Source organism: Tyto alba, unplaced genomic scaffold, assembly GCF_018691265.1.
Source record: "Tyto alba isolate M040663 unplaced genomic scaffold, T.alba_DEE_v4.0 Super-Scaffold_22, whole genome shotgun sequence".
Lineage (NCBI taxonomy): Eukaryota > Metazoa > Chordata > Aves > Strigiformes > Tytonidae > Tyto > Tyto alba.
The window spans coordinates 31,883,224-31,896,052 of record NW_024881296.1 but is presented as its reverse complement, the minus strand read 5'-3'; the positions used below and the strand labels follow the sequence as shown (position 1 = coordinate 31,896,052).

At 42.4% G+C, this 12,829-nt stretch overlaps 1 protein-coding gene across 1 annotated transcript in view; it reads right to left on the bottom strand.

The window, feature by feature from the left end:
- ARHGAP18 (Rho GTPase activating protein 18) overlaps positions 1–12,503 on the bottom strand; it is a 95,849-nt gene extending 83,346 nt beyond the window's left edge. Inside the window, exon 1 of the mRNA XM_042795827.1 lies at positions 12,254–12,503. Within this exon, the coding sequence (XP_042651761.1) occupies positions 12,254–12,297 (44 nt within the window). The 5' untranslated portion in view covers positions 12,298–12,503. The remainder of the gene's footprint in view (positions 1–12,253) is intronic.
- Between the last annotated feature and the right edge of the window lie 326 nt (positions 12,504–12,829).

Here is a 12,829-nt window from a genome sequence, read left to right as displayed (position 1 = left end):
CACATGCATACATTCATAATTCTTACTTTTAAATTAATCTTAAGAAGTCTACTTACCTCATATCACTATTGCATATAACAGGTATATTTTAATGTACTTCCATTATTGTAATTTATATTTTTATGAGTTTTACTGATATTATTGCTATTATGAAAGCAGTCATTTTAAAATTCTTCAAATTTTGTTTCAGTCAGTTTTTATTGACCAGATTGGGTATATCAATTACCAGAAAGCTGAGTGCCACTGTGGGGATCAAAATCTAAGAACAAATTTGCTGCTGCAGGTAGTTCAAAGGATAATCACACAACCCAATCCTTAAATTTTATTAGAAATTGATCCCTTAACTGAATTAACTATCCACAGCAGGTTTTTCTCCAAATTAAGTTTCCTTCTTAAGTTTGTCTAGAGGCAGATGGTAGTCTTTAAAGATTATTGGAGATGTAAACCATTCTATCTCATATATATATAATTACAAATCAATACCGGGTCTCTAATTTGTAGAGAACATGTGTTTTTCTCTGGCTATGGAATCTTTTCCCTCATTATGCCCAGGTCTAATTGCATTTACTGTCATAATAGCAAAACATAACATTTATCTAAGATGTTCATCTGCTGCTGGTGCTGGCCACCAAATGTGGGACCATATGCTTCTCTACTCTGAATAGCAGAGAGGATCAAAATTGTTTTAACAGGATTAAAATTTCCTACAGGAGAAATATGTGGGTGACCAGTTCTCCTCTCTCACCCACCCTTCACTGTAGTGACTTCATGCCAGTAACATGCAGGGGAGAAGGTCCCACAGCTCACCTCTGTGGCAAAGACTCAATTTAGTCATCTGAGACAGACAGACAAAAACTGGTTCTGAAGGACATTTCTCTCCTAGTTGTCATATGTTACAACAACTGTAACTGTCTTTCTGTGCACGGTCATCTGCACATGTGAGCAACACGGACTGCAGTGGATGCCATCACCCAGAGGAGTCAATGGCCCTTCTATGAGTGAAAGGCTCAGAGTCCTTTCTTCATAGAGGAAAGGGCAAGGCTCATGAGGTACAAAATAACACACATTATTTTATCTTTAGACAGTTAATTTCTTATTCACAGCAATCAGAAACATTAAAGACTGCTGGACTTCTGTTATCCTTTAACTGCTGTTAAATGCGTATCACATAACAGCATTCAGAATAAAAACTGGTCCACCAGGTCCAAGGCAAAGAGGACATACAATATACTACCATAACATCATTAATTTGGTTTATAATTCTCATTTAGGAGTGGTCTAGCCTTCTTTCCACTGAATACTATTTCTACTTACACACTTTGTTCATTTTTGTGTCCAAACAAAAGTACTGCAGGAGTATTACTGAAGTATTGAAGTACTATGCTCTTATGATGGCTGAGTGTCACCTTTCCTTGTTGTCATTTGAGTAAGTGTAAATTCCAGCAGGGATCCCAGTTCTCAACTGAAGCAACTCCTTTTCAGGTGAGTGACCGTCCCAGCCATTTAACTAGTTCATTGTGACACTTCTGCAAAGCATGAACTGAACCACTAGTTCAATTTCCTGCATGCTAAGATTGTCTTTTATTACAGATTTTAACTGGAACTAATGAACTCACTTAGCTTTCCATAGATACTTGAGGCTTTTCTCATATTAGGTCCAGCATAATAAATTGCACATAGGAGCTTCATAGTTCTATTTCAAACAGTAAGAATATCAATAACTTGCTATAAATGCGTTAGTAAATGGTGGTTTTCTGATAACCAAGGACTATAAAACTACTCCTACTAATTTTATGTTGCAAAACATTTGGCAGGAATCAGAATTCTGATTATGCAGTTCCTCTGTCAGTTGTATCATTTAATGAAATTACTGTTTTCTGCTTGATTTAATAGTGACTCCAGATTGGGATGGGATTTTCTAACTTCATATTTGACTCTCACACACACACACACAGTTAAATGTTGATCTCTGGCATTCATAATTCCTGTGCCAAAAAGACATTGTTCTTGTAATCTGAGCTCCTTCACAGAAGTTGACATTTTTCCACAAATGTTTCTTTTGCCACATTCATTCAGCTATGCTGTATTTTTAGCAATGACTACCACTTCTTAGCATCTATCTGACCGTTCAATTTGAGAGATAAAGGAAGAATCTAGATGTTCCTTGCCAACATGATAAAATTAAGCCTTTATTGTAATTTCTGAGTTTTCTGGACTCTTGCATTTACAAGTTAATTATCTAATGCAGCACCATCCACCAGGCTATTACTACTGTTGTTAGATTCAGCATTTCCGCATCCATCTCCTTCACCAAGTTGCTCTGTACAGCTGCAATGCAAACTACATACAGACAATGCTGAGGATATGTCCACGGCTTCTTTAATGTTTTCTTGCAGGTTCTGACACTCAGATTCAATCACACATAAGCCATATCCAGAAATCTGGGGATTGGAAAAAAGTTAATTAGATAGCATTACAGAATAGGCTATGGGGGTTGGTTTGCACCTGTGAAGAGGGGGAGGGACTGCTCGCACATTTCTGCTAGAGGAAATGTCTACAGCAAATGCCTAGAAGAAATTTCTGCAGCAAGAGCATTAAGAAGAAGATACATGTAAGCAAGGGTAAGTAGGTCTGGCTCTCATTACTTTGTGTAAATCCCTAGGACATCTGGTTTTGCCTCAGGAATTATGGTAAAGGCCATGATGTCGGTGCGTGCCCCTGACCTGAGCATGAGGAGATCTGCCACCCCACAAGCTACAGACATTCCAACTTTGAAAACAGTATTAAACAAAACAGAATCAAACAAAATAAGAAAAATTAGCTTTGTCCAGGCTTGATTTGCTATAAGGAAGAAGCAAACAGAATTTTTAACTCCATAAATATTTGCCTAGACTTTAAGCTTATTTTTGGGAGGATGCAAAGTATGAGGGCTTCTGTTCTTAAAACTGCTAAATTTATTGAATGCCTATGTCTACTTTGCTGGACATCTTTGTGTTGAGCTTGCCTCCAAATGTCAATCTTGTCACTTGTGGTTTTTCTTGTATTCTATGTTTAGGCCTGTGTGGACATTTTTCATTAGCATGCATTTCTTTTCTCTCACTATTCGTTACTACGCTCACTGGGAAGAATATTTTTTACAACTGCAACTATATACACTTTTTTTACGAAGTCACCAACTTCCTGTCATAACATTGCTTGACTTACGTATCATTAATTCCACAAAATGACTCAGTTTCTAATTACTCCACCTGATAACTAGTCAAATTCCCACCGCTCCGTGAGACACATAGTGGCTAAGAGCTGTTCTGGGTTGCTGGCTTCTGGTAAGTAAAATGTGCTTGCCTGTATTATTTTCTTGAGTGAATTTTCTAGTAATTTTCGCTGTACTTCAAGCTTCTGCTTTAAATCTCTGATCTCTCAAAGCTTACTTTATGCAGCACTGTTTCTCATTTTGATCTTTGTGCTGCAGAAAGAAAAATTATTAGTGATGTAACACCTCCCTCCAAGCTGAAGGACTGTGATGGCCACACTGGCTTCTTTTTTTGGCCAGAGATTATGAAGGTGGTTTTGAAAATACAAAGGAGGAATGAGGCTAATAAACATTTATACTTATTACATGATAGGAGTCAAGTGTCCAATTCTATTGACCACTGTTGCAGCAAAAAAATAAATGGGAGTATTAGACTTTTCAATTACTTACTGCAGTTGGTTTTGCTGAGAGGATACATCAGGCAGGGTTGGAGGAAATAAGCATCTGATTAGGGAGCATGAAGGAATGAAGGTGCACATGTATGCTGCATTACTGCTGTATTCCCTAACAAAATGATGGAAATTACTACACAGCTATTCCAACCATCTCCTTTCCAAAGCTGGAAAAGCCACCACATGGACCACTCAGCCAGGGCTGCATTTGGCTTGACAGGTAATATCAGAAAGAGAGGATGCGGTCTGAGAAATGTCTGCCAGCCGGCCTTCTCCTTGGTGGCGAGGGCCACTCTCCACCTCCAAATGGCACGAGTGCCTCCCTTTCTACTACACCTGGTGAAAGGCTGAAATGGTGAGTGTCCCATGTCATGTTTTTGGGGCTTCTGCCTTTGTGTGGTTTCCAGGAGGTAACACATGGAGGAAAATGGTGAGAAAGGAAATGCTAACAAAACATTGGTGATGGCATTCTTTAGTCAAAGAGCTAGTCAAGTTTAATTGAGTGAAAACTGCTGGATGGGCACTCAATTCACTTTGAGAATTTTTTTGTCATTTATCATAGATTGGTCAGAAAGTGGTTTAAGCTGTTTCAAAGCAGTGACGAACAAACATCCTCTTTTCGAGACAAATGTGCCAATGGAAGAGGGCAACATCTTTGCAGAGCAAATCAATCAGTAATCAATCAATTACACAATCAATCAGTAACCCTTGTTAGTCAAAATGGGCTGAATTGACTATTTTAAATAGTATGTTGTTACTAACAGCATTTTGCAGAGTGCATGCCTTTTTTTCATCCTATCTCACTTTTAAACAAAAATATGAGTTCAGGCTTACACATAGATCATTCCCAAGTCTAAGACCTCGAGTTCTCTGTTCTACAGCCTCGCCATGGGCTTCCTGGATATTCACTATCCTCTGAAGAAAAGAGTTGGCATCTCCATAAAGATAACTGACAAGTGTGCAGCATCTTTGGTTGAAAAAAAGAAATGGATTTATCTAAACACTGCATAAGGTATGAGCAAAAAGCCTGCAAAAAAGGATGGGGGCGGGGAGTGCAGCAGGGGATGACAAGAAAGCTCTGTCTTAGAGGTGAAAAAGTGTAGAGATAAAATAAGAATTGTCAGAAGTCAAGCTGAGTCCTGACAGTTGAGAGGTCCTGAGACCTAGCAATATAAATTAAAATAAATGTATACTATTCTTTGACAGTATATAGAAAAAGAGAAATGAAATTGCAGCAAAGTTGATACACAGTAAGAATGGAATTGAGATCAAAGATAATGTTGGCATGGCCACCCCAAAACCTTCTGACTCAATCTTCTGAAAAGAGAATGACAGCAAAGCCTGACAACTAATGAAAATGTTTGTATAACACTAAATCGCATTCAAGATAGAAGCAAAGTTTTTAAGATTTGATAATATTAAACCAGGCAGACTAAATAATCTCCTGCCCCAAATATTGAAACAATTCACCTATGAATTCAATAGTAGGCAATTAAAAAATTCTATCAGCTCCAGTGATGCCACATTACCAGAGAATGCCAACAGAACAGATATAATTCAGAAAAATAAAACCAGAAAAACTGGCAACTTTACACCTGTTACTCTGAGCTCAATAGGGTGCAAGACTTTTCAAGAACTTCAAAGGAAAAGATATTTTGAGACATGGAGGTAAATGAAAACCCAGGACAAAATACAACATGGCTTTACCAAGGTAAATACAGATTTTGGTAATAAAATAACCTGTATTAAAGATGAGGGGTTGAAGCAGATCTAACCTATATGGCCTTCAGTAGTGCATTTGACACTGTACCACATAAGGAACATAACTACATACACAGTTACACAAACAGGAGATTGGGAATAGTGCAAGTTTGTAAACTGGGGAAAGACTTAGCTGAAAAGAGTCAGCAGTACATTACAGCAAAAAGTGAACTGATGAATTGGGGGAAAGGGAGACTTCCTATTAAAATTTCTCAAGGTTATCTCTTACTAATGATCTTATTACTTAATATTTTTATTCATAACTTTGGCACAAAAAGAAAAATGTTAAATTTACTAATAGTATGAAATTAGGGATATCAATTTGGAGAAAGTCCAGGATATTATACAGGAAAAATGGATTAATAAAAGGACTGAAAAAATAAAAATGAGACACAAGTGCATGTTTTTAATAGACTTAATAACTAGATTTTATGCTATAAGCCTGGGGACTCATCAGTTTGAAATGACAGATATTAATTGTTCATCAGGCAACCATCAGACTCAGTGTAGTACAGCAATAAAAAAGGCATATGCAGTCCTACACATATCTAGTTGTATCAGGCTAGATAGCAGAGTTTTAATATCATCACAGACATTGATCAGACATTAGTTAAAATTATAGTGTCACTTCTGATCACTCATGATCAGGAAAGACATATTCAAACATGGACAATCAGATGGGAAAGAGCAGAATCTACTCAGCATAGGCAACTAAGAAGCAACAATAAAATTGCTGTTTGCAAGTACTCATAAACATAGACTTCTTGGGTGGGAAAATCCATTTAAGTTTGTAGTGGTTTGAGCCAAGAGGGCAACAGAGAACCACCCAGCTGCTTGCTCGCTCCTTCCCCCTCAGGAACAGGAAGGAGAAAGTAAAGCAAAAGGCTCGGGGATCGAGATACTGACAGGGAGGAATGACTCATCCATTATGGTCACGAGCAAAAGACAGACTCCGTTAGGGGAAGAAAAAGAATATCAATTTAATTCAAACACCACCACCACTTAATTTAACAATCAAACAGAGTAGGACAGTAAGAAGTATAACCACATCTTATAAACACCTTCTCCCCACCCCTTCCTTCTTCCCTGGCTCAGCTCTGCTCCCCATTTCTCCACCTCCTCCCCACAGTGGTGCAGGGGGGCAGGGAATCGGGTTGTGGTCAGTTCATCACCCGTTGTTTCTGCCGCTCCTTCCTCCTCAGGGGCAGCACTCCTCACACTCTTTCTCCTGCCCCAGCGTGGGGTCCCTCCCACAGGAGACAGTCCTCCACAAACTTTCTCTGACATCAGTCATTTCCACAGGCTGCAACTCTTCATGAACTTCCCCAGTGTGGCTCCCTCCCACAGCTCACAGTCCTACCAGAGATGAACTGCTCCAGTGCGGGCTTCCCACAGAGTCCCGGCCATCTTCAGGCACAGCCACCTGCTCCTATGTGGGCTCCTCCATGGGCTGCAGGTGGGCATCTGCTCCACCATGGACCCCCACGGGTGGCAGGGGGACAGCCTGCCCTCTCACCATGGGCTGCCGGGGAGTCTCTGCTCCAGTGAACCTCTCCCCCTTCCTCCTTTCTTCAGCTGATGTCAGTGTTTGCGTAAGTATCTCCCTCATAACTCCTCCTCACAAGCCCAACTCCTCCTCCCAGGTTCCCCTTCTTATATACGTTATCGCAGAGGCGCAGCCACCATAGCTAACTGGCTCAGCCCGGGTGCACAGGCAGGTCTGACTTGGAGCCAGGGGAGCTTTGAAAAGTTTCTCACAGGGGACACCGCTGTAGCCCCCTCCCCTGCTACCAAAACCCCCACCACACACACAGAAACCCAACACAAAATTAATGGACAATGTTGATATAAAAGAAATGTGTAGAAACTTTCCACTGGCAACTGTAGGTTGAAAATTATAAATCTATTTCTAAAAATGAATAGAAGCAAGGTTCTAGCACATCCATCAAGAAGGTCAAACAACCTAATTCTTAAAATGCTAAGTATGTTTATGAAATATATTAGAGATGGTAGCTTTTTTTATAAGCCAGAGGGTAGCACTCAGTGAGCTAGGAAGTTCTTTCCAACCTGGCATCCTCCTGTGCCATGTTCCTACACTGTTGAAGAAGCAACAGAAATTAGGTACGTTAAGTATTAAAAAAAAAAAATATGTTAAAGATACATTAAGCTTCTTAAAGAAAATGAACTCAAGAACTTCAGAAGTCAACAACATCACTTCAGGTCTATGTGCCCCACTATGTTAATTGTTTTAATCTACAATTTTACAAATTAAACAAAATTATGTACAAGTATACCTTTGGCTTTGAGGAAAGAGGGGGAGTTGGTAAGAATCAAAGACCAAGCGGTGGTCCATGCAGACCACTTGCATGCTAGTGCAAGAGCATAAGGAACCATAAAATAATACCTGTGCTTTATAACCTCACCTATAGCACTCAGCAGAACCCTGTTTCCTTTACTTGTCCGTTGGAGACAGCCACGCTGGTACCAAGCCCCCAGAAGAGTGGAGGCAAGGACCTCCCGTGGGACTCAGGAATCATAGTTCCCTGGGGTGCTCTAAAAGGGGCACGAAACTTCTGAAAAAGAAATTTCACAAGGAAATACTTTCTCCAAGTATGGTAGTCAGGGATGCTGAATCAAGAGGTCCAGACTTTGTGTTTTTGTAAGAGCATCACCAGTACCTTCAACCTCTGCTGGACCGCTAAGCAGAAGGAAGTAATGCTCCTTCCTCTGCTTCCTCACTCTCTCTCTCCTCTTTGTTCCTGCCTCAAGCTAACCATGCACAGCCACATGCTGAGATGTTGGAGTAGCAGTGCAGTGGTCCCAGGCTCCTTTGAGAAAAACGTGCCAGGACAGCTAGAAACATTCCTCAAGCAGGACTGAGGCCACATCTTGAACCACGGAGACCCAGATCATGGATTTTTAAGAAGCAGATCCTTAAGTCCATGCTCATACCAAAGCCTGCATAACCTAAGACCTCCTGGTGAGTGTAAAGATGTTGGAATCAGAGGGATGAAGGAAGATGCTACTGACAGTATTAGCACAAGGTTTTTTATTTGCTGGCCAACTTTTTAAAGATATAAAAACTTCACATATAAAAGCAGGGATCTCATGACCACTCTAAAATAGTCTTCTTAGTTGCTGCTTCAGTTAACAGTCTTGTTGCACTTCATGTGAACACATTACAAAAACAGGTTATAAAAACAGGTAATGAATTCACAACAAATACTGAACTTCCAAAAAAGCACTTCAAGCCTGGAACTGCTATTTTCCACCTGTGTAGCTTAATCATTTTCATTTCCTAAAATGAGGAACTACCACAGCCATGCTTCAGTTCAAATTTCTGCAATACAGTTTACTGTGGAGATCTCCTTGGTCGCACCAAATGTTCACTCCCCTCGTGAATGTCTTACATTCATAATCTCTGTCTTTGTCTTCAGTTGCTTGTGTGGCCTGGTGTTGTTCTTGGGAGCTGCTCTATCTGCCGCCATCTCCTTTGTCTGTTGTTCTCAAGAATCACTGCTCATCTCATCTTCTGTATACTGCTCTGCTTTCACTTGGTGTGAAATCCTTGTTTACGTAGAGATAATTACATAAAGTATCTTTATATGAAAACATCTGGCCTTGTTGAGAACATAATTTAGTATTTTTACAATTATTTTCTTAGCTGATCCATTCCCATTCAGTGAGCCTGCTTTTGTCTGAAAAACTAATCAGAAGTTTATGACTGAGCTGAATGGAACTTAAATGGGTACAGAACTATCTTCTATAAGGGCTAATTAGTCAAGCTGAGTGTAAGAGACCAAGTACTGCTACATGATTTCTTCTAATGAGCATGATTACTGTATTTCAATGTATTCACTTATGATTTTCAGAAAGGGCATTCTTCAGAATAGCTGTATAGTGCCCAAGGTTGTAATACTATTCCTGTAGCTTCAGGATCCTATGTTTCGCAAGGCATCAGATTCAAAGGTAAGACAGATTCCTATGATGTCCACATTTCTGCTAACTGTGCAAGTCCTGCAGTGATTTTAATTAATTATCCATTTCTCAGTAAGTACTGAATTAAGGGCATAGTTATGATTCTCTAAGGATCTGATAATAGCAACTATTTGGGCTGCCCGGTATACCATTTTACTGGCACAGTCTAATCTTGTCACAAACTGTATTCTTATGAATTTATTAAGTACAGCTTTTCAGGTTCAAATATCTTTTTCTTATGACATATTAGCATAATATTTATTCACTTAACTGTGGCAGAACTTTAAAACCCAATTCATGAACCAGGCCTTGCTGGTAAAGAACTTACACGGAGTACAAAGATGACAGCTGACCCTTAACACTTCTGCGTATGCTGCACTCAGGGGAGAAAAAGGGACAGTGCTGATGATAAGTGTTTTTCCCAGCACACAAGCTACCTAACTATTCCTAACTCAGTTGAACTGCTCATTTTTTGGCTTCCATGCTGTTAACTGTTTTTTAACTGTTTCCACCCTCACATATAGAAAAAAAATATTGCATGGCTACCCAGAAGCCTACTAAAATGGTTTAATAAGAAATAATAGTATTTCAAGAATATGTCAGACAATTTCATACATACGCACTCTCTTTTCTACTTTACTGTTTTCTGGATTCATTGTTATATTGCTGGTCACTTGCTGGTGGAGGCACAGAATAAGCACACAGTAATGCCCAATAGTACCTATTCATGCCCAACTTGCAATGTCTGGATTGAAAAACATCCATCACCTATCTGTCATGATTTTGTGATGTGGATGGACAAAAGTATCATGTGATTTTGCTAAAACCAAGCTGCATTTTAAGCCTACAGACTCATTAAAGGTGAACAAGTACCCTTCCCTGATCTGTTCTGCATACAAATCCACTCTATCTTGCTGATGTGTACTGGTTCCACGGAACACCTCTTGCTTATTTATTTCCTGTCAGATACTGCCACTATTTACTACTCCAGCAATACTTGGTGAAGTATTTATCCTCTTATTTAGATTTGACAGAGACTTGTCCTAACCCATGTTCACTCAGGACTAGTAACATTCAGTTCTTTGCCTGTTGCATGTACTGAGTCCCTCTGCAGCCACATCTCCAACAGCTCTACTTTTCCTATAAAAGCAAACTCCTGGACTTTTTAACACCTTCCCTAATTTTATTGATTTCTTTCACTCAGTACTAAAATAATCAAATTCTGCCGTCAGCCAGGCCACTGGCCCTGCATTTATTAGAGTTTCAGATATGCTCATCACACTTTCTTGATACCTTCATGCTCATCCAGCATAAGAAGAGCTTCCTTTAAGTTTAGTAAACTTGTTACCCTCTTTGCAACTTTTCTCATGATACCTACAAAATGTTTGACAGTGATCAGGCTGCTGGTTTAAGAACATAACTTTATCACTTTGCTGCATTCCCCCATCTGCCTGCATTATTCAGTGTTTCCTAATTTCCTTTATATTATAAAGTTTTTGAGGCCAAGATATTTTTTTGTCTGACATTTATAAAACAAATAGAGCCATGAAGCTCTGGTTCAAAACCAGCAGTAACATGCTGCTAAACAACTAACCACTGTTGCGAGGAGGGCAAGAGAAGAGAGGCAAGCATAAGGAATTGGCAGCAATTTTTCCTTCTTGACTTCCTTCTCTATTTGTCCAGCAAAGGAACAGCAGCACAAAACTGCACAAATTTATAAAATTAGAGCTGTGATTTTGGCTAGGCTTGTAGAATAGCTAATAGGCTTGCAGAATAGCTAACAGTTTTAGCAGTTAAAACATCCTATTGTAAAAAAACAGGTTAAAAACTGGTGACATAACATGCTTCTCCCATGTAATTCAAGTCAAAGTATTATTATTTTAGTAATTGTTAAAAAAAAATCTACAGACTGCGGACATCCTAGGAATCAAGTCTTAAATCATACCAATAAAAGGTTACAGTACAATTGCCCTTTTTTCCACTCATTGCTATGGCTAACTAGTAAAGAATTAGCTACTAAAATCAGTTCCCAGAGCTGGCATGCCCCATGTGAAAACGCTGCACCAAAATATCACTGCTTTCACAAATTAAACTTCTGGTTCAATGTATGCTGCCTCTTGATACATTTTCTTTGTTTTCAGTCAGGTCTGTTGATGCACATGAAGTGTTCATGTACAGGAGAAAAATTGTGATTCAACAAAATACACGTAGAACATCACCAGGACTGCCTTTGGTTTGTTTTTTTGTTTTGTTTTTTTTTTGCTTTCTCCCCACTCAATACAACAAAAATATTTGTATTTATCTGCTAAATTCTGATTAGAATAATAGTGTGAGAAACGGCTTAGTAACGTATCCTGCCAGAAGCCGTATAAAAAAGAAGCAACACGCAGTTTGTCTGATCCACGCTATTGCAATCACGCCAACCAAGCACAGTGGGGGCACGGGCTTTTCGGACCATAAACTAATAATCCTTATTTTCCACAAAGCGCCCTGCCCTCCCGCGGCGCCAGGGCAGGGCTGGAAGGAGCCCGACGCCGCCGGGAGCGCCCACGGAGGCGGCCGGCAGCGCCCGGTACCGGCTGCGGCAGCGGCCGCGCTCCCACCCGCGGCGCCGGCCGCCCCTCGCTGTCACGCGCGTCCCTCCCACACCGCCAAGCATCCGGCGGTCGCCGCCGAAGCTCCCCTCCCGCTCTCTCCCCGCCGTTTCGGCGCACCCCGGCGCGGCGGAGGCGGCGTCGCGGCTCACGGGTGGGGCGGGCGGCGTGGACCCGGCGGGACGGGCGCGGGACAGCGGCCGCCCGCCCGCCCTTACCTCAGGTGCAGGTAGTGCACCAGCTTCGTCACCACAGTCACCATCTTCCCGGGCCACCTTCCCCGCCGCTGCCCGCGGGCCGGGAGGGACACCTGCGGAGGAAGGCGACGCTCCACGGCGACTTCTCCTCCCTCGCCTTCACCGCCCGCAGGCCCCGCGGGGCGGCGGCGGCTTCGCCTCACGGCCGCTCACCTGCCCGCGCCGCCGCCCGGCCCCGCCGTCCAGGGGCCGGCCCGGGCAGCGGGCGGGGCCGCCGCTCTCCCGTGGGGCCGCCGGGCCCCGGCCCCGGCCCCGCTCCGGGGAGGGGCCAGCGGGGCAGCCGCCGGGCGGCGGCCGGGGCCCGCCGCTCCCGCCGCACCGTCGTGAGGGGAAGGAAAAGCGCGGGGAGTCCCGCCGCGGGTGGGGGGGCAGCCCCGCTCCGCCTGGGGCCGTCGGGGCGCGCCCGCCCGTTTCCCCCCGCGCCGCGCCGCTCCGGCCTGCGGCCGGGCCACCCCGACACGCGGGGCGGCGGTCCCTCGTGGGATCGGAGGGCCGGGCCCTGCGGCCCCCCCACGGAGCTTCGGCAGGGGTGCCCCG